The 22845-nt window shown below is 52.1% G+C and overlaps 1 protein-coding gene across 1 annotated transcript; it reads left to right on the plus strand.

Moving 5' to 3' along the window:
• Window positions 1–9887: 9887 nt before the first annotated feature.
• On the plus strand, window positions 9888–21725 carry LOC149428628 (immunoglobulin superfamily member 11-like). The gene is made up of 7 exons (XM_089667189.1): window positions 9888–10029; window positions 13078–13238; window positions 13476–13680; window positions 13966–14121; window positions 16318–16437; window positions 20720–20867; window positions 20957–21725. The coding sequence occupies exons 1-7, from the start codon at window positions 9987–9989 to the stop codon at window positions 21288–21290; spliced, it is 1167 nt and encodes a 388-aa protein (XP_089523315.1). The 5' UTR covers window positions 9888–9986; the 3' UTR covers window positions 21291–21725.
• Window positions 21726–22845: the final 1120 nt, after the last annotated feature.

Raw genomic sequence — 22845 nt, forward strand, 5'->3', positions numbered from 1 at the left:
CCGGGACCCTCCGCACCGGGAGGAACCCAAGACCCACCGCACCGGGAGGAACCCAAGACACACCGCACCGGGAGGAACCCAGGACCCTCCGCACCGGGAGGAACCCAGGACCCCCTGCCCCAGCGTAGGGTCTGACAATGGGTCCAAGGATCTCATCCCAATACCTAATGGCAGTCAGGGGGCCATTGTCCAGCCTGTAGAGGTCTGTGTGTCCCTCCATGGAGATGCCCCCCCAGACCATCACGGACCCACCACCAGAACGGTCATACTGAACCATGTTCCAGGCAGCAGAACGTTCTCCACGGCTTCTCCAGACCCTTTCACGTCTGTCACGTGTGCTCAGGGTGAACCTGCTCTCATCTGTGAGAAGCACAGGGTGCCAGTGGTGGACCTGCCAATTCTGGGGTTCAATGGCCAATGCCAATCCAGCTCTATGGTGCCGGGCAGTGAGCACAGGGCCCACTAGAGGACGTCGGGCCCTCAGGCCACCCTCATGAAGTCTGTTTCTGATTGTTTGGTCAGAGACATTCCCACCCGACCTGAGAGTCCCCTTGCTGGTAGCTTCATATTTATGTGTCACATTGATATACCTCTAGAATCACTGACTATGGGGGATAAATGGGGTACTATGGGGGATACATTTCCATTTGGGGTGGATCCCCAGGAAGGCCGTAGATCCATCTTTACATGAGTTCATGAGAAGGTAACGGAGTAACATACAGTCATGGCCGAAATTGTTGGCACCCTTGATATTTCTCCAGGAAATCATGTATTTCTCACGAAACGTATTGCATTAACACATGTTTTGCTATACACATGTTTATTCCCTTTGTGTGTATTGGGACAAAACAAAAAAAGGGAGGAAAGAAAGCAAATTCGACATAATGTCACACAAACCTCCAAAAATGGGCTGGACAAAAGTATTGGCACCCTTTCACAACTGCGGATAAATAAGAATGTTACAAGCATGTGATGCTCCTGTAAACTCACCTGGGGCAAGTAACAGGTGTGGGCAATATAGAAATCACACCTGAAAGCAGATAAAAAGGAGAGACGTTCACTTAACCTTTGCATTGTGTGTCTGTCTGTGCCACACTAAGCATGGACAACAGAAAGAGGAGACGAGAACTGTCTGAGGACCTGAGAACCAAAATTGTGGCAAAATATCAACAATCTCAAGGTTACAAGTCCATCTCCAGAGAACTAGATTTGCCTTTGTCCACAGTGCGCAACATTATCAAGAAGTTTGCAACCCATGGCACTGTAGCTAATCTCCCTGGTCGTGGACGGATGAGGAAAATTGATGAAAGATTGCAACGCAGAATAGTCCGGATGGTGGATAAGCAGCCCCAAACATGTTCCAAAGACATTCAAGCTGTCCTGCAGGCTCAGGGAGCATCAGTGTCAGCGCGAACTATCCGTCGACATTTAAATGAAATGAAACGCTATGGCAGGAGACCCAGGAGGACCCCACTGCTGACACAGAGACATAAAAAAGCAAGACTACAGTTTGCCAAAATGTACTTGAGTAAGCCAAAAGCCTTCTGGGAAAACGTCTTGTGGACAGATGAGACCAAGATAGAGCTTTTCGGTAAAGCACATCATTCTACTGTTTACCGAAAACGGAATGAGGCCTACAAAGAACAAAACACAGTACCTACGGTAAAATATGGTGGAGGTTCAATGATGTTTTGGGGTTGTTTTGCTGCCTCTGGCACTGGGTGCCTTGACTGTGTGCAAGGCATCATGAAATCTGAGGATTACCAAAGGATTTTGGGTCGCACTGTAGGGCCCAGTGTCAGAAAGCTGGGTTTGCGTCCAAGATCCTGGGTCTTCCAGCAGGACAATGACCCCAAACATACGTCAAAAAGCACTCAGAAATGGATGGCAAAGAAGCGCTGGAGAGTTCTGAAGTGGCCAGCAATGAGCCCAGATCTAAATCCCATTGAACACCTGTGGAGAGATCTTAAAATTGCTGTTGGGAAAAGGTGTCCTTCCAATAAGAGAGACCTGGAGCTGTTTGCAAAGGAAGAGTGGTCCAAAATTCCGGGTGAGAGGTGTCAGAAGCTTATTGATGGTTATAGGAAGCGACTGATTTCAGTTATGTTTTCCAAAGGGTGTGCAACCAAATATTAAGTTAAGGGTGCCAATACTTTTGTCCAGCCCATTTTTGGGGTTTTGTGTGACATTATGTCATATTTGCTTTTCTGCCTCTGTTTTATATTTGTTCCAATACATACAAAGGGAATAAACATGTGTATAGCAAAACATGTGTTAATGCAATACCTTTTTTGTGTGAAATACTTGATTTTCAGGAAAAATATCAAGGGTGCCAACAATTTCGGCCATGACTGTATATACCTGACATGGGGCTCTTATTACATGTGGTCAGCATACATTTCCTATGATTTCTTCCCTCTACTTTGATCTCCTCATTTATTTCTGGTTTTCCATTTTCAGGAGGTCGTTCTGTTCACTGTGGGGGTCACCAAAACAGTTTTTGAAGAATGCTCCCCCCATGCAGATATCATATGGAAATCCTCTGATCTGGTAGTTAGGAACCGTATTGCCTGACGTGGATCCTGATTGCCGGATATGATCTCTGGAGACGCCGAATGCTTTTAATTCAGTGATTTTATAAAGATTTATCTACCACGTCTCTGTCTAACCTCCATGGGATCCGTCCGTGGGATCCGTCCGTATGATCCGTCCGTGGGATCCGTCCGTGCGATCCGTCCGTGCGATCCGTCCGTGGGATCCGTCCGTGGGATCCGTCCGTGGGATCCGTCCGTGGGATCCGTCCGTGGGATCCGTCCGTGGGATCCGTCCGTGGGATCCGTTCGTGGGATCCGTCCGTGGGATCCGTCCGTATGATCCGTCCGTGCGATCCGTCCGTGCGATCCGTCCGTGCGATCCGTTCGTGCGATCCGTTCGTGGGATCCGTCCGTGCGATCCGTTCGTGGGATCCGTCCGTATGATCCGTCCGTGGGATCCGTCCGTGGGATCCGTCCGTGGGATCCGTCCGTGTGATCCGTTCGTGGGATCCGTCCGTATGATCCGTCCGTGGGATCCGTCCGTATGATCCGTCCGTGCGATCCGTCCGTGCGATCCGTCCGTGCGATCCGTTCGTGCGATCCGTTCGTGGGATCCGTCCGTGCGATCCGTTCGTGGGATCCGTCCGTATGATCCGTCCGTGTGATCCGTCCGTGTGATCCGTCCGTGGGATCCGTCCGTGTGATCCGTCCGTGTGATCAAATAAAACTTGTCTGTTAAACATTTACATGACATTACTCCGCTTGGACTTTCTAACAACCCCTCTGTGGGAGCGCTGTTGTCCTCGTCATGCTGCTATGTTTTATGTAAAGCTTTTGGGTTTATAAATCCACACTAATTATCAGTGAGACGGAGATATCTATATGACACATATGTACATGTCATGTTACGTGGCTACCCCCCTCCTTTTTCCAGCATTCCCACCAGTGGCCTGCTGGAGGTCATTTTGTAGGGCTCATCCTGTTCCTCCTTGTACAAAGGAGCAGATCCCGGTCCTGCTGATGGGTTAAGGACCTTCTACGGCCCTGTCCAGCCCTCCTAGAGGAACTGCCTGTCTCCCGGAATCTCCTCCATGTTCTCGTCTCCCGGAACCTCCTCCGCGCTCTCGTCTCCCGGAATCTCCTCCGTCCTCTCGTCTCCCGGAATCTCCTCCGTGCTCTCGTCTCCCGGAATCTCCTCCATGTTCTCGTCTCCCGGAACCTCCTCCGTCCTCTCGTCTCCCGGAATCTCCTCCGTGCTCTCGTCTCCCGGAATCTCCTCCATGTTCTCGTCTCCCGGAACCTCCTCCGCGCTCTCGTCTCCCGGAATCTCCTCCGTCCTCTCGTCTCCCGGAATCTCCTCCGTGCTCTCGTCTCCCGGAATCTCCTCCATGTTCTCGTCTCCCGGAACCTCCTCCGTCCTCTCGTCTCCCGGAACCTCCTCCGTGCTCTCCGCTCTCGTCTCCCGGAACCTCCTCCGCGCTCTCGTCTCCCGGAACCTCCTCCGCGCTCTCGTCTCCCGGAATCTCCTCCGTCCTCTCGTCTCCCGGAATCTCCTCCGTGCTCTCGTCTCCCGGAACCTCCTCCGCGCTCTCGTCTCCCGGAACCTCCTCCGCGCTCTCGTCTCCCGGAACCTCCTCCGCGCTCTCGTCTCCCGGAATCTCCTCCGTCCTCTCGTCTCCCGGAACCTCCTCCGCGCTCTCGTCTCCCGGAACCTCCTCCGCGCTCTCGTCTCCCGGAACCTCCTCCGTCCTCTCGTCTCCCGGAACCTCCTCCGTCCTCTCGTCTCCCGGAACCTCCTCCGCGCTCTCGTCTCCCGGAACCTCCTCCGTCCTCTCGTCTCCCGGAACCTCCTCCGTCCTCTCGTCTCCCGGAATCTCCTCCGTGCTCTCGTCTCCTGGAATCTCCTCCGTGTTCTCGTCTCCCGGAACCTCCTCCGCGATCTCCTCTCCCGGAATCTCCTCCGTCCTCTCGTCTCCCGGAATCTCCTCCGTCCTCTCGTCTCCCGGAATCTCCTCCGTCCTCTCGTCTCCCGGAATCTCCTCCGTCCTCTCGTCTCCCGGAATCTCCTCCGTCCTCTCGTCTCCCGGAATCTCCTCCGTCCTCTCGTCTCCCGGAATCTCCTCCGTCCTCTCGTCTCCCGGAATCTCCTCCGTCCTCTCGTCTCCCGGAATCTCCTCCGTGTTCTCGTCTCCCGGAACCTCCTCCGCGCTCTCGTCTCCCGGAATCTCCTCCGTCCTCTCGTCTCCCGGAACCTCCTCCGCGCTCTCGTCTCCCGGAACCTCCTCCGCGCTCTCGTCTCCCGGAACCTCCTCCGTCCTCTCGTCTCCCGGAATCTCCTCCGTCCTCTCGTCTCCCGGAATCTCCTCCGTCCTCTCGTCTCCCGGAATCTCCTCCGCGCTCTCGTCTCCCGGAACCTCCTCCGCGCTCTCGTCTCCCGGAACCTCCTCCGCGCTCTCGTCTCCCGGAACCTCCTCCGCGCTCTCGTCTCCCGGAACCTCCTCCGCGCTCTCGTCTCCCGGAACCTCCTCCGCGCTCTCGTCTCCCGGAACCTCCTCCGCGCTCTCGTCTCCCGGAACCTCCTCCGCGCTCTCGTCTCCCGGAATCTCCTCCGCGCTCTCGTCTCCCGGAATCTCCTCCGCGCTCTCGTCTCCCGGAATCTCCTCCGCGCTCTCGTCTCCCGGAATCTCCTCCGCGCTCTCGTCTCCCGGAATCTCCTCCGCGCTCTCGTCTCCCGGAATCTCCTCCGCGCTCTCGTCTCCCGGAATCTCCTCCGCGCTCTCGTCTCCCGGAATCTCCTCCGCGCTCTCGTCTCCCGGAATCTCCTCCGCGCTCTCGTCTCCCGGAATCTCCTCCGCGCTCTCGTCTCCCGGAATCTCCTCCGTGCTCTCGTCTCCCGGAATCTCCTCTGTGCTCTCGTCTCCCGGAATCTCCTCCGTGCTCTCGTCTCCCGGAATCTCCTCCGTGCTCTCGTCTCCCGGAATCTCCTCCGCGCTCTCGTCTCCCGGAACCTCCTCCGCGCTCTCGTCTCCCGGAATCTCCTCCGCGCTCTCGTCTCCCGGAACCTCCTCCGCGCTCTCGTCTCCTGGAATCTCCTCCATGTTCTTGTCTCCTGGAATCTCCTCCATGCTCTCCTCTCCTGGAACCTCCTCCATGCTCTTGAGACTGTGCTGGGAGACACAGCACACCTTCTGGCAATGGCAGGTATTGATGGGCCATCCTGGAGGAGTTGGACTGCCTGTGTGACCTCTGTAGGGTCCAGGTATGACCTCATGGTACCAGTAGTGACACCGACCCGAGCCAAATGCAGAACCAGTGAGAGACAGTCAGGGAAGATGAGGAGGGGGAAATGTCAGTGTGTATATATATATATTCCTCTGTATACTGTGTATATATATTCCTCTGTATACTGTGTATATATATATTCCTCTGTATACTGTGTATATATATTCCTCTGTATACTGTGTATATATATATTCCTCTGTATACTGTGTATATATATATTCCTCTGTATACTGTGTGTATATATATATTCCTCTGTATACTGTGTATATATATATTCCTCTGTATACTGTGTATATATATATTCCTCTGTATACTGTGTGTATATATATATTCCTCTGTATACTGTGTATATATATATTCCTCTGTATACTGTGTGTATATATATTCCTCTGTATACTGTGTATATATATATATTCCTCTGTATACTGTGTGTATATATATTCCTCTGTATACTGTGTGTATATATATTCCTCTGTATACTGTGTGTATATATATTCCTCTGTATACTGTGTATATATTCCTCTGTATACTGTGTGTATATATATTCCTCTGTATACTGTGTATATATATTCCTCTGTATACTGTGTATATATATATTCCTCTGTATACTGTGTATATATATTCCTCTGTATACTGTGTATATATATATTCCTCTGTATACTGTGTATATATATTCCTCTGTATACTGTGTATATATATATTCCTCTGTATACTGTGTGTATTTATCTGAGAAATGATGACAAAGTGTCATTGAAGTCAGTTTAGTAAACAACAGAGAATCCGCCATGGCCGTCCCATCCCATCCGTCCCGTCCCATCCGTCCCATCCCGTCCCATCCGTCCCATCCCGTCCCATCCGTCCCGTCCCATCCGTCCCGTCCCATCCGTCCCGTCCCATCCGTCCCATCCGTCCCGTCCTGTCCCGTCCAACAGGCCATGATTGTGGAATGCAGAAAATCAGGACAGGAAAACGATGTATCAAGGTGAGGATACAATATGGGGGATGGGCTGTGACCACGCCCTAAACACAGCTACCACCTATACCGCCTCCAGACAGCGTCATGTATATCATCCAATCAGACTACAGACACTGGGCCTGGACGCTGCGTGAGAACGCGGGATTGGACGTAAACGGGATGGGCGCTGCGCGAGAACGCGGGATTGGACGTAAACGGGATGGGCGCTGCGCGAGAACGCGGGATTGGACGTAGACGGGATGGACGCTGCGCGAGAACGCGGGATTGGACGTAGACGGGATGGACGCTGCGCGAGAACGCGGGATTGGACGTAGACGGAATGGACGCTGCGCGAGAACGCGGGATTGGACGCAGACGGAATGGACGCTGCGTGAGAACGCGGGATTGGACGCAGACGGGATGGACGCTGCGTGAGAACGCGGGATTGGACGCAGACGGGATGGACGCTGCGTGAGAACGCGGGATTGGACGCAGACGGGATGGACGCTGCGTGAGAACGCGGGATTGGACGCAGACGGGATGGACGCTGCGTGAGAACGCGGGATTGGACGCAGACGGGATGGACGCTGCGTGAGAACGCGGGATTGGACGTAGACGGAATGGACGCTGCGCGAGAACGCGGGATTGGACGCAGACGGAATGGACGCTGCGCGAGAACGCGGGATTGGACGCAGACGGCATGGACGCTGCGCGAGAACGCGGGATTGGACGCAGACGGGATGGACGCTGCGCGAGAACGCGGGATTGGACGCAGACGGGATGGACGCTGCGCGAGAACGCGGGATTGGACGCAGACGGAATGGACGCTGCGCGAGAACGCGGGATTGGACGCAGACGGAATGGACGCTGCGTGAGAACGCGGGATTGGACGCAGACGGAATGGACGCTGCGTGAGAACGCGGGATTGGACGTAGACGGGATGGACGCTGCATGCTTCATGAGAACACAGCATCCATCTGAATGACACGACACCCAACACCCCAATTACATGGTACAGGACATGGCACCCCAATCACACGGTACAGGACATGGCGCCCGACACCCCAATCACACGGTACAGTACAGGGCACCGCAATCACACGGTACAGTACAGGGCACCGCAATCACACGGTACAGGACACGGCACCCCAATCACACGGTACAGGACACGGCACCCCAATCACACGGTACAGGACACGGCACCCCAATCACACGGTACAGGACACGGCACCGCAATCACACGGTACAGGACACGGCACCCCAATCACACGGTACAGGACACGGCACCCTAATCACACGGTACAGGACACGGCACCGCAATCACACGGTACAGGACACGGCACCCCAATCACACGGTACAGGACACGGCACCCCAATCACACGGTACAGGACACGGCACCGCAATCACACGGTACAGGACACGGCACCCCAATCACACGGTACAGGGACACGGCACCCCAGTCACACGGTACAGGACACGGCACCCCAGTCACACGGTACAGGACACGCCACCCGACACCCCAATCACACGTCATTCGGTAAGTTTTGTTTGTTGTCACTAATAATGGTTTCTGTGTACTTTTAGTGAAAATATCATTTTGATACTTTTGGGAGGGGGGGCCCTGTCAGGTAGGTGGTACGGGGCCCCTGTTAGGTAGGCGGTACGGGGCCCTGTCAGGTAGGTGGTACGGGGCCTCTCAGGTAGGTGGTACGGGGCCCCTGTTAGGTAGGCGGTACGGGGCCTCATGTAGGTGGTACGGGGCCCCTGTTAGGTAGGCGGTACGGGGCCCCTGTTAGGTAGGTGGTACGGGGCCTCTCAGGTAGGTGGTACGGGGCCCCTGTTAGGTAGGTGGTACGGGGCCTCTCAGGTAGGCAGTACGGGGCCTCTCAGGTAGGTGGTACGGGGCCCGTTAGGTAGGCGGTACGGGGCCCCTGTTAGGTAGGCGGTACGGGGCCCTGTCAGGTAGGCGGTACGGGGCCCCGTGATTTCTAATAGCAGCCCTGCCCACATGCAGTACTTCAGCCGGTAAAGCTTCCGTCGTGCCCCGATCACACAGGCGGCCCACATACACAGACAATGGAGCTCCGGGAATTTGCTGAATCACGGTGACAGACGATCCCATAGAGACCTCAGAGTGCCGCTGACATCATGAGGGTAACCATAGCAACCACCAACCTGAAATATGAGACATCAGAGCTAGAGGTGACCGAGGGACAGAGATTGCCCATACATGGACAGACACGTCCCTTTACCTGATCACATATTATCATACAGGACGACCCGGGACCGTGTGTGCCCAGAATGGGCCGTTCCCAGAGCCGGGCGTTCCCAGAGCCGGGCGTTCCCAGAGCCGGGCGTTCCCAGAGCCGGACGTTCCCAGAGCCGGGCGTTCCCAGAGCCGGACGTTCCCAGAGCCGGGCGTTCCCTCCATTAGGAAATTATTGCCAGTCAGTATGATGGAGGTTGTCAGGTTGGATGGCAGATCACATTGTGCGGATCCCATTGGTCGAATCCCGTTGTACGGATCTCGTTGTACGGATCACAATTTACGGATCTCATTGTACAGATCAAAATTTACGGATCTCGTTGTACAGATCAAAATTTACGGATCTCATTGTACAGATCAAAATTTACGGATCTCGTTGTACGGATCTCGTTGTACGGATCTCGTTGTACGGATCACAATTTTCAGATATCGTTGTACGGATCACAATTTACGGATCTCGTACGGATCTCGTTGTACGGATCACAATTTACGGATCTCGTTGTACGGATCACAATTTACGGATCTCGTTGAGCGGATCACGTTGTGCGGATCACAATTTACGGATCTCGTTGTACGGATCTCGTTGTACGGATCTCGTTGTACGGATCTCGTTGTACGGATCACAATTTACAGATCTCGTTGTACGGATCTCGTTGTACGGATCTCGTTGTACGGATCACAATTTACAGATCTCGTTGTACGGATCTCGTTGTACAATACGTGTTGCTGGCCGGGCGGCCTCCTGGGCGGGGATATGGAGGCGGAGTGAATGGAGAGATTGGAAATAATGACCCGGGAAATGGAGCGTAATGAATTCAGCAAATAACGAGGAGGCGGGGCTGAGGGCGGGGGAGGGGAGGACGGGGACAAAGGGACACAAGTAGAGGGGACAGAGGGACCCCGAGCAGAGGAACCATCAGGGTGACCCCAATCTCCGGGGAAACGACCATGAAGAGTCTCCGCCCACTGCGCTTGATCCTCACCCTGACAGGTAACGTCCGACCGGACTTACCTGCCTCCCAGTGAGTGGGTTCATCCTGACCGAGATCTGACCCCGTACTGAGCGACCCCCATACTGAGCGACCCCCATACTGAGCGACCCCCATACCGAGCGACCCCCATACAGAGCGACCCCTATACCGAGCGACCCCCTTACCGAGCGACCCCCATACCGAGCGACCCCCATACAGAGCGACCCCCATATCGACCGGACTTACCTGCCTCCCAGGGAGTGGGTTTATCCTGACCGAGATCTGACCTCGTGCCGAGCGACCCCCATACACAGCGACCCCCATACACAGCGACCCCTATACACAGCGACCCCCATACACAGCGACCCCCATTCACAGCGACCCCCATACACAGCGACCCCCATTCACAGCGACCCCCATTCACAGCGACCCCCATACAGATCTACAACAATACAGAGCAACCCAACTATGCAGATACATAATTACTGAACTGCACTGACACAGAGCTCCCCCTATATACAGACCCCCCATACAGACCCCCCATACAGAGGACCCCCCATACAGAGGACCCCCCATACAGAGCTCCCTCTATATACAGACCCCCCATACAGACCCCCCTCTATATACAGACCCCCCTATACAGAGCTCCCCCTATATACAGACCCCTATACAGAGACACACCCCTATATACAGACCCCCTATACAGAGACACCCCCATATATACAGACCCCCATATACAGAGACACTCCTCTATATACAGACCCCCATATACAGAGACACTCCTCTATATACAGACCCCCATATACAGACCCCCATATACAGAGACAACTCCCCTATATACAGACCCCCATATACAGAGACACTCCCTTATATACAGACCCCCATATACAGAGACACCCCCCTATATACAGACCCCCATATACAGAGACAACTCCCCTATATACAGACCCCCATATACAGAGACACCCCCCTATATACAGACCCCCATATACAGAGACAACTCCCCTATATACAGACCCCCATATACAGAGACACCCCCCTATATACAGACCCCCATATACAGAGACACGCCTCTATATACAGACCCCCTATACAGAGACACACCCCTATATACAGACTCCCATATACAGAGACACTCCCCTATATACAGACCCCCATATACAGAGACACCCCCCTATATACAGACCCCCATATACAGAGACAACTCCCCTATATAAAGACCCCCTATACAAAGACACCACCCCATATACAGACCCCCTATACAGAGACACCCCCTATTTAGAGACACCCCTATACAGAGACACCCCCTATATACAGACCCCCATATACAGACCCCCTATACAGAGACAACTCCCTTATATACAGACCCCCATATACAGAGACACCCCCCTATATACAGACCCCCATACAGAGACACTCCCCTATATACAGACCCCCATATACAGAGACACTCCCCTATATAAAGACCCCCTATACAAAGACACCACCCCATATACAGACCCCCTATACAGAGACACCCCCTATTTAGAGACACCCCTATACAGAGACCCCTATATACAGACCCCTATACAAAGACACCCCCCTATATTCAGACACCCCCTATATACAGACCCCCATACAGAGACCCCCCTATATACAGACCCCCTATACAGAGACACCCCCTATATACAGACCCCCTATATGCAGAGACCCCCTATACAGAGACACCCCCTATATACAGACTCCCTTTATACAGAGACCCCCTATATACAGACCCCCCTATACAGAGACCCCCTATATACAGACTCACTTTATACAGAGACCCCCATACAGAGACCACCCTATATACAGACCCCCGTATAGACACCCCCTATATACAGACCCCTCTACAGATACCCCCTATATACAGAGACCCCCTATACAGAGCTCCCCTATATACAGACCCCCCTATACAGAGACACCCCCTATATATGGACCCCTTATATACAGAGACCCCCTATATACAGACCCCCCTATACAGAGACACCCCCTATACAGAGACACCCCTATATACAGAGACCCCCTATATACAGACCACCCTGTACAGAGACACCCTATATACAGACCCCCTATATACAGAGACCCCCTATATACAGAGACCCCCTATATACAGACCCCTATATACAGAGACCCCCTATATACAGACCCCCTATATACAGAGACCCCCTATATACAGAGACCCCCTATATACAGACCCCTATATACAGAGCTCCCCTATATACAGACTTCCTATATACAGAGAACCCCTATATACAGACCCCTATATACAGACCCCTATATACAGAGACCCCCTATATACAGACCCCTATATACAGAGACCCCCTATATACAGACCCCTATATAAAACCCCCTATATACAGAGACCCCCTATATACAGGCCCCCTATATACAGGCCCCCTATATACAGAGAACCCCCTATACAGAGACCCCCTTTATACAGACCCCCCTATTTACAGAGACCCCCTATATATAAAGACCCCCTATATACAGAGACCCCCTATATACAGAGACCCCCTATATACAGACCCCCTATATACAGAGACCCCCTATATATACAGACCCCCCTATATACAGACCCCCTATATACAGAGACCCCCTATATATACAGACCCCCCTATATACAGAGACCCCCTATATATACAGACCCCCCATATACAGAGACCCCCTATATACAGACCCCCTATATACAGAGACCCCCTATATATACAGACCCCTTATATACAGAGACCTCCTATATATACAGACCCCCCTATATATACAGACCTATATATACAGACCCCCTTATATATACAGACCTCCTATATATACAGAGACCCCCTATATACAGACCCCCCTATATATACAGACCCCCCATATATACAGACCTCCTATATATACAGACCCCCCTATATATACAGACCTATATATACAGACCCCCTATATACAGACCCCCCTATATATACAGACCCCCCATATATACAGACCTCCTATATATACAGAGACCCCCTATATACAGAGACCCCCTATATATACAGACCCCCCAATATATATTCTGTGTATGGTTCTGGCAGCCGTCGGCGCGGTGCAGGTGACGGTGAACACACCGAGCGTCCATGTGACCAGAGGTGGAACGGCTCTCCTCCCCTGCGCGTTCCGAACCACGGCCGCGCTCAACCGCCTGAACATCATCTGGACGGTCACTCCTCTGGTGGAGCCGAAACACCCGCTGCAGGTGAGTAAGAAGGGGGCCCCGCTGAGGCCCCCTCCATGTGGGGGTGAGGGGGACCTACCTCGATCACAGCTGTAGGTCGGCCCCCCATAGTATCTCAATGAATGCGAAGCGCTCCCTGATTGGATGACATGGAGAGGCGGGGCAGTGATGTCACCAGGATGGATCCTGCAGGGTAGTCATGTGACAGAAGGGGATTCTGGGAAAGAAGTGTAAGCTCCTGTGTGCTCCCTCCGGCAGGTCATTGCCTATGAACAGGGGCAGATTGTGGAAAGTCTGACGGAATATTTGGGCCGAGTGAAATTTGCCTTCCGTCCCACCCAGGACGCCAGTATCTTCATCAACCACACGCGTGTATGGGACACCGGCACATACCAGTGCACCGTCATCAACCCCCCAGATGGGGCCACACCCAACATCGGCCTGGTGGGACTCACTGTGCTCGGTAAGTCGGAGTGCGAGTACGGGAGGGCCTGCTCTGGTGGCATTGTGTGTAGTGGCCTGACCACAGTAGACCTCAACCTTCTTCACCCTGGACTCCATAGTCCGCCTCTGATGGTCACATGACTTTTCTCTCCCATAGTCCTCCTCTGATGGTCACATGACTTCTCTCCCCCACAGTCCCGGCATTGTGTGTAGTGGCTAGATGTCGTCCTGACCACAACCTTCTGCTTCTTCACTGGACTCCATAGTCCTCCTCTGATGGTCACATGACTTCTCTCCCCCACAGTCCCTCCTTCCATCCCAGACTGTTCCAGCGATGGCCATGGTCAGGAAGGGGGCAGTATTCACCTCCGCTGCTCGGTGACAGAAGGGATCCCGGCTCCCCGCTTCAGATGGGAGAAAATCCCCCCCGATGGTCAACTACTCATCACCCGCCAGGAAGGTGAGCCTCAACCCCTGGACCCAATATATGGGAGGAGCCTACACTAAGAACAGGGAGTGGCCAGAGGATCCTGGAGCACCTGTCCTGCAGGTTAAAGATCAGAGGTAGTCCTGCAGATGTCCAGCAGGTGGCAGCATTCTCCCCATGTCCCCATAATGCAGTGCAATGTCAGGGAGCCGCCCTTCTCATTGGATTGTTCCTATGACAACGACTGACAACCCTGTTCTAAATCAGCTCCAGGGTGGCCAGAGAGGGAGGACATAGCCAATCAGGTCATAGCCACTGATCACATGACAATCAGTCCTTTTGCTGCCTGTGGTCACATGACCTGTGTGCACGCCAACCGTCACCCACGCCAGTCTTGTAGGGGTGTCATAGCCGGTACCATGTAGTGGATACTGTGGGGGTGTCATAGTAGTGAATACTGTGGGGGTGTCATAGCCGGTACCATGTAGTGGATACTGTGGGGGTGTCATAGCCGGCATCATGTAGTGAATACTGTGAGGGTGTCATAGTAGTGAATACTGTGGGGTGTCATAGCCGGCATCATGTAGTGAATACTGTGGGGTGTCATAGCCGGCATCATGTAGTGAATACTGTGGGGTGTCATAGCCGGCACCATGTAGTGAATACTGTGGGGGTGTCATAGTAGTGAATACTGTGGGGTGTCATAGTCGGCATCATGTAGTGAATACTGTGAGGGTGTCATAGTAGTGAATACTGTGGGGTGTCATAGCCGGCATCATGTAGTGAATACTGTGGGGTGTCATAGCCGGCATCATGTAGTGAATACTGTGAGGGTGTCATAGTAGTGAATACTGTGGGGTGTCATAGTAGTGAATACTGTGGGGTGTCATAGCCGGCATCATGTAGTGAATACTGTGGGGTGTCATAGTAGTGAATACTGTGGGGTGTCATAGCTGGCACCATGTAGTGAATACTGTGAGGGTGTCATAGTAGTGAATACTGTGGGGTGTCATAGCCGGCACCATGTAGTGAATACTGTGGGGGTGTCATAGTAGTGAATACTGTGGGGTGTCATAGCCGGCATCATGTAGTGAATACTGTGGGGTGTCATAGTAGTGAATACTGTGGGGTGTCATAGCTGGCACCATGTAGTGAATACTGTGAGGGTGTCATAGTAGTGAATACTGTGGGGTGTCATAGCCGGCACCATGTAGTGAATACTGTGGGGGTGTCATAGTAGTGAATACTGTGGGGTGTCATAGCCGGCATCATGTAGTGAATACTGTGGGGTGTCATAGTAGTGAATACTGTGGGGTGTCATAGCCGGCACCATGTCGTGAATACTGTGGGGTGTCATAGCCGGCATCATGTAGTGAATACTGTGGGGTGTCATAGCCGGCATCATGTAGTGAATACTGTGGGGTGTCATAGCCGGCATCATGTAGTGAATACTGTGGGGGTGTCATAGTAGTGAATACTGTGAGGGTGTCATAGCCGGCATCATGTAGTGAATACTGTGGGGGTGTCATAGTAGTGAATACTGTGGGGGTGTCATAGCCGGCATCATGTAGTGAATACTGTGGGGGTGTCATAGTAGTGAATACTGTGGGGTGTCATAGTAGTGAATACTGTGGGGGTGTCATAGTAGTGAATACTGTGGGGTGTCATAGCCGGCATCATGTAGTGAATACTGTGGGGTGTCATAGCCGGCATCATGTAGTGAATACTGTGGGGTGTCATAGCCGGCATCATGTAGTGAATACTGTGGGGGTGTCATAGTAGTGAATACTGTGGGGTGTCATAGCCGGCATCATGTAGTGAATACTGTGGGGTGTCATAGCCGGCATCATGTAGTGAATACTGTGGGGTGTCATAGCCGGCATCATGTAGTGAATACTGTGGGGGTGTCATAGTAGTGAATACTGTGAGGGTGTCATAGCCGGCATCATGTAGTGAATACTGTGGGGGTGTCATAGTAGTGAATACTGTGGGGGTGTCATAGCCGGCATCATGTAGTGAATACTGTGGGGGTGTCATAGTAGTGAATACTGTGGGGTGTCATAGTAGTGAATACTGTGGGGGTGTCATAGTAGTGAATACTGTGGGGTGTCATAGCCGGCATCATGTAGTGAATACTGTGGGGTGTCATAGCCGGCATCATGTAGTGAATACTGCCATGTAGTGTCACCAGGCTGGTACAGATTCCGCTGACCTGTCTTGTTCCAGCAGATTCTCGGGGTTCCGCCACCCTGACAAACATCACACTGGGGACGTCCGGTCTGTATCGCTGTACAGCAACCAATCAGCTGGGATCTCAGTCCTGCGCCATAGAGCTCCGTATTCATGCCGGTGAGTGATGTAGTGAGGGGTGCAGCGCTATATAACTTAGCAAATAGTGATAAATCAAACACAGATGATAATGAAAACGGTGACTGTGTGTTAATAAAGCCACTGAATGGTGGCTATGAAGTGAGGGAAGGGAAACAGTCCAATGGAGGAGTGCTCTTAAGATCCAGGATGATCCTCAGACGTCCAATATTAGGAACCGTCAGGTGATAAAAAGTGTAAAGATTGCGCACTCACCAGATACGCAATCTTTATGCGCATTTGTGTATAATATCACTGGACCTCCTGTGTCATCATCCTGGTCTGGTCAGATCTGGTCAGCATATCCTTCTTTGCCTGGTACCCGGATAGATGCAGCTATTCCATGGATCTGGCTGGTTCCCACCAGAACTCAAATAAATAGAAAGGGCCCCATAGTGTGATATCCTCAGGTATCTTTATTATAGGCACAGGATAGCAGGAAATCCAACATACAAAATAGTACTGACCCAGATGCAAATCAAAGATGGCCGCCGGGGCCCCTCGTGGCGCCGGCGGTGAGGCGTCCAACCTGCTGTACCTTTCACTGACGCGTTTCGAGCTTTCACCTACTTCCCATCACACTTGTGATCATCCCCAGTCCTGGGAAACCCTGCTCCGGGCTGCAGCACTTCAACAAGTCACGGGTGGGGGGGGTTGTGATCACAAGTGTGATGGGAAGTAGGTGAAAGCTCGAAACGCGTCAGTGAAAGGTACAGCAGGTTGGACGCCTCACCGCCGGCGCCACGAGGGGCCCCGGCGGCCATCTTTGATTTGCATCTGGGTCAGTACTATTTTGTATGTTGGATTTCCTGCTATCCTGTGCCTATAATAAAGATACCTGAGGATATCACACTATGGGGCCCTTTCTATTTATTTGAGTTCTGGTGGGAACCAGCCAGATCCATGGAATAGCTGCATCTATCCGGGTACCAGGCAAAGAAGGATATGCTGACCAGATCTGACCAGACCAGGATGATGACACAGGAGGTCCAGTGATATTATACACAAATGCGCATAAAGATTGCGTATCTGGTGAGTGCGCAATCTTTACACTTTTTATCACCTGACGGTTCCTAATATTGGACGTCTGAGGATCATCCTGGATCTTAAGAGCACTCCTCCATTGGACTGTTTCCCTTCCCTCACTTCATAGCCACCATTCAGTGGCTTTATTAACACACAGTCACCGTTTTCATTATCATCTGTGTTTGATTTATCACTATTTGCTAAGTTATATAGCGCTGCACCCCCTTTTACATTTATGTCTTTGAAGGTTTGATACGGTGCCTTTTTTGGTGTACAGCTGCTGCTCATTATTATATTCATTCGAGCGCTCACTTATTTTTGTTTTTCTTGATGTAGTGAACACTGACATAGGAGATATTCATTGTGTGAGGGGTGGAGATGGGCGAACTGACCATTTGGAAACTTGGGCACTGTCCGAGGGCCCGGGGTCAGTAGGGGGCCCCATGAGATGCCCCTGGTACCTTTTTCATAGGCTTTTTTGAGTTTGGGCAAGGACACAGGGGCCCCATGATCCCCTATTGCCCGGGGGCCCCATGAGTTGTCAGTCCGCCCCTGGGTGGAGATCAGATATTGTAGAGGACCGGTCACCAGGGCTGCCGGTGGTCTCTCTGCAGCATTTCCCTCTCTGACTCCCCGTGTGTTCTTCTGCTCTGTGTCTCTGTACGGAGGCGGCCATCTTGCTGGGGGCTGGGCTCTGCTTCCTCATGTCACAGCTTCTGCCCTTCCTAATGGCTGGAGAGGGAGTCCTAGTGGCCGGGAATCACATTCTGGAGATCCACCATCCCTCCCTTGTGTCCTAGTGGCCAGGAATCACATTCTGGAGATCCACCATCCCTCCCTTGTGTCCTAGTGGCCAGGAATCACATTCTGGAGATCCACCATCCCTCACTTGTGTCATGGTGGCCGAGAATCACATTCTGGAGATCCACCATCCCTCACTTGTGTCACGGTGGCCGAGAATCACATTCTGGAGATCCACCATCCCTCACTTGTGTCCTAGTGGCCAGGAATCACATTCTGGAGATCCACCATCCCTCACTTGTGTCATGGTGGCCGAGAATCACATTCTGGAGATCCACCATCCCTCACTTGTGTCACAGTGGCCGAGAATCACATTCTGGAGATCCACCATCCCTCACTTGTGTCACAGTGGCTGACGATCACATTCTGGAGATCCACCATCCCTCACTTGTGTCCTAGTAGCAGATCCCACTATAGAGATCCACCATTCTAACGTGTGTCCTACTGGCCCGAGGATCACATCTTAGAGATCCACCATCCCTCACTTGTGTCATAGGATCTCATCCTAGAGATCCACCATCCCTCACTTGTGTCATAGGATCACATCCTAGAGATCCATCCCTCACTTGTGTCATAGGATCCCATCCTAGAGATGCACCATCCCTCACTTGTGTCATAGGATCCCATCCTAGAGATCCACCATCCCTCACTTGTGTCATAGGATCTCATCCTAGAGATCCACCATCCCTCACTTGTGTGATAGGAGCAGAGGATCAAATTCTAGAGATCCACCATCCTTCACTTGTGTCATAAGATCCCATCCTAGAGATCCATCCCTCACTTGTGTCATAGGATCCCATCCTAGAGATGCACCATCCCTCACTTGTGTCATAGGATCCCATCCTAGAGATCCACCATCCCTCACTTGTGTCATAGGATCTCATCCTAGAGATCCACCATCCCTCACTTGTGTGATAGGAGCAGAGGATCAAATTCTAGAGATCCACCATCCTTCACTTGTGTCATAAGATCCCATCCTAGAGATCCATCCCTCACTTGTGTCATAGGATCCCATCCTAGAGATCCACCACCCCTCACTTGTGTCATAGGATCCCATCCTAGAGATCCACCACGCCTCACTTGTGTCATAGGATCACATCCTAGAGATCCATCCCTCACTTGTGTCATAGGATCACATCCTAGAGATCCACCACCCCTCACTTGTGTCATAGGATCTCATCCTAGAGATCCACCATCCCTCACTTGTGTCATAGGATCACATCCTAGAGATCCATCCCTCACTTGTGTCATAGGATCCCATCCTAGAGATGCACCATCCCTCACTTGTGTCATAGGATCCCATCCTAGAGATCCACCATCCCTCACTTGTGTCATAGGATCTCATCCTAGAGATCCACCATCCCTCACTTGTGTGATAGGAGCAGAGGATCAAATTCTAGAGATCCACCATCCTTCACTTGTGTCATAAGATCCCATCCTAGAGATCCATCCCTCACTTGTGTCATAGGATCCCATCCTAGAGATGCACCATCCCTCACTTGTGTCATAGGATCCCATCCTAGAGATCCACCATCCCTCACTTGTGTCATAGGATCTCATCCTAGAGATCCACCATCCCTCACTTGTGTGATAGGAGCAGAGGATCAAATTCTAGAGATCCACCATCCTTCACTTGTGTCATAAGATCCCATCCTAGAGATCCATCCCTCACTTGTGTCATAGGATCCCATCCTAGAGATCCACCACCCCTCACTTGTGTCATAGGATCCCATCCTAGAGATCCACCACGCCTCACTTGTGTCATAGGATCCCATCCTAGAGATCCACCATCCCTCACTTGTGTCATAGGATCCCATCCTAGAGATCCACCATCCTTCACTTGTGTCATAGGATCCCATCCTAGAGATCCACCATCCCTCACTTGTGTCATAAGATCCCATCCTAGAGATCCACCATGCCTCACTTGTGTCATAGGATCCCATCCTAGAGATCCATCCCTCACTTGTGTCATAGGATCCCATCCTATAGATCCACCATGCCTCACTTGTGTCATAGGATCCCATCCTAGAGATCCACCATCCCTCACTTGTGTCATAGGATCCCATCCTAGAGATCCACCATCCTTCACTTGTGTCATAGGATCCCATCCTATAGATCCACCACCCCTCACTTGTGTCATAGGATCCCATCCTATAGATCCACCATGCCTCACTTGTGTCATAGGATCCCATCCTAGAGATCCATCCCTCACTTGTGTCATAGGATCCCATCCTAGAGATCCACCACCCCTCACTTGTGTCATAGGATCCCATCCTGGAGATCCACCACCCCTCACTTGTGTCCTAGTCGCAGAAGATCACATTTACGATCAGTGAGGGATGGTGGATATGAAATGCTTTCTAAGGGATCAGAGGAGAAATATTCAGCAATGAAATGGTAGATTGGCTGACAATGGTGGGACTGTCCTGTGTTGCAGGAGGAATTGGCACGATGGGCATATTTGCCGCCATCACCATCACTCTTATCATGGGTCTGGTCCTCCTGGCGCTCTTCGCTCTGGTCCTGTGCCTTCACCAGCAGAGTCGGGGAAAGTGGCGCGATGCCGAGTTGTATGACCCCACCAGGTAAACCCTTCCCAGGAAATGTATGAATGTGACTTTACTATTGCCAGTGGCCAATATACTGAATCTGTGGCCTTCATTCCTGCCAACAGGGTGGACAATCTCTCTGGAGGACAACTTCATGCCATGAAAAGTTCAGACAGTGACAGCGCCGTATCCAGCTTCATAGCCCGTCCCATATCCAGGTCTCAAATCCCACCAGCACGGCCCTCTCCTCACATCCTGTACAGTGTCCGGCAGAACCAGATCTCATTATCACCCGTCCTGGAGACACCGGCCATCAGAAAACCCTTCCCCCGCCTGTATTCCGGGACAGATGATTCCGGGACGGAGAGTGAGGAAGAGGATGAAGATAACACAAGCGATGTGCCACCTCCTGTCTACCGATCGTCCCTTTACTCTGTGAATTCGGGATTCCTGGTATGACACCCGACCTCTGGGAATCCTACGGAACGAAACCTGCCGAGCTGGAGTCTGCACACGGCCACAAGATGGGACTTTACAGATCCGGGTCCTGCCAAGGGCCACCATTAGTATGTGGCTGTAGCTTCTGACAACCCACATTAGCTCAGGGAAGCTGCCCCCCCCCCCTAAAATCAGAACAAATACAAACTCCGGGGTGTTTCTCTTGTGCCACTTTTGAGATATTAGCAAATTGTTTTTTTTCAGATGATGGCGTCACCCTTCCCCCTACAAGAGCCGAAAGACAGAAAACCGGGTGGGCTGGTCGGTGCCGCGGTTGTGCCGCTAAAATTCTCATTTGTGCGCTTCTGGTCTTTTAGTTATAACAGCTTGTTTTCATTTGATCAAACCCCGCCCACTTTGCACCCCGTGGTATTAAATCTTACAAATATACCGTTAGTGCTGGTCGTGCCGCTTTACTCTGCTTGTTTTCAAGTTATTATTGATTTAATAAAGCTCACCCCACCTCCCACAAAACACATGAAAGCATAGGGGTGGTGCCGCCTTTAGGCTGGTTGGTGCCATCTTTGAGCTGGTTGGGACCGCCTTTGTGCCATCTTTGGGCTGGTTGGTGCCACTATTGGGCTGGTTGGTGCTTTCACTGGGCTGGTTGGTGCCATCATGGTGCCATCTTTGAACTGGTTGGGACCGCCTTTGTGCCATCTTTGGGCTGGTTGGTGCCATCTTTGGGCTGGTTGGTGCCATCATGGTGCCACCTTTGGGCTGGTTGGTGCCGTCATTGGGCTGGTTGGTGCCTTCATTGGGCTAGTTGGCGCCGTCTTTGGGGCTGGTTGGTGCCGTCTTTGGGCTGGTTGGTGCCATCATGGTGCCACTATTGGGCTGGTTGGCACCATCATGGTGCCACTATTGGGCTGGTTGGTGCCACCTTTGGGCTGGTTGGTGCCACTATTGGGCTGGTTGGTGCCACTATTGGGCTGGTTGGCACCATCATGGTGCCACTATTGGGCTGGTTGGCGCCATCTTGGTGCCACTATTGGGCTGGTTGTTGCGGTTTCAATCTCACTTCTACTGCTTTTTGTTTTTCAGTTACTTACTATTCATTAAAGGTCACTGAGCCCAGCTAAAGCATCCACCAATCATGAAAGCGGGCCGACGGGTTTGTGCTGTAAAATTCCTATTTGTGCTGTCCTGCTTTTTAGTTCTAACAGCTTGTTTTTATTTGATGAAACCCCGCCCCCTTTGCACCCCGCAGTATTAAATACTAGAATATACCAATCATTTGTGCAAAAATTAACATCTGGGTTCATTTGTTATGGCACAAAACCGCACAAACCTACCATGAACCGATGCAGAGATGTTCAATGTGCATCGCCCAATGCGGGGACATGTAGTTCTGGGCAGGTAGTTTTTTTTTTTAAAGCGGCCTCACCTGTCAGATGAAAGCATTCCGGTGGCAGTGCTACCACCCGATTGCTTCCACACAGCCCACTACACTGCCAGCCTCCGCCCCCCCCACGTACCTCCTCCCTCCCTGTGATGTCTCCTGGGCTCTGCTTGC

This window comes from Staurois parvus, unplaced genomic scaffold, assembly GCF_062004578.1.
Source record: "Staurois parvus isolate SC_StPar_1 unplaced genomic scaffold, SC_StPar_1.0 ptg003080l, whole genome shotgun sequence".
Lineage (NCBI taxonomy): Eukaryota > Metazoa > Chordata > Amphibia > Anura > Ranidae > Staurois > Staurois parvus.

Coding starts and splice junctions, on each gene's coding strand:
- LOC149428628 (XM_089667189.1), top strand. CDS start 9,987: ATGAAGAGTCTCCGCCCACTGCGCTTGATCCTCACCCTGACAG. Junction 10,030..13,077: donor CTTGATCCTCACCCTGACAG/GTAACGTCCGAC, acceptor TGGTTCTGGCAG/CCGTCGGCGCGGTGCAGGTG. Junction 13,681..13,965: donor GGTGGGACTCACTGTGCTCG/GTAAGTCGGAGT, acceptor TCTCCCCCACAG/TCCCTCCTTCCATCCCAGAC.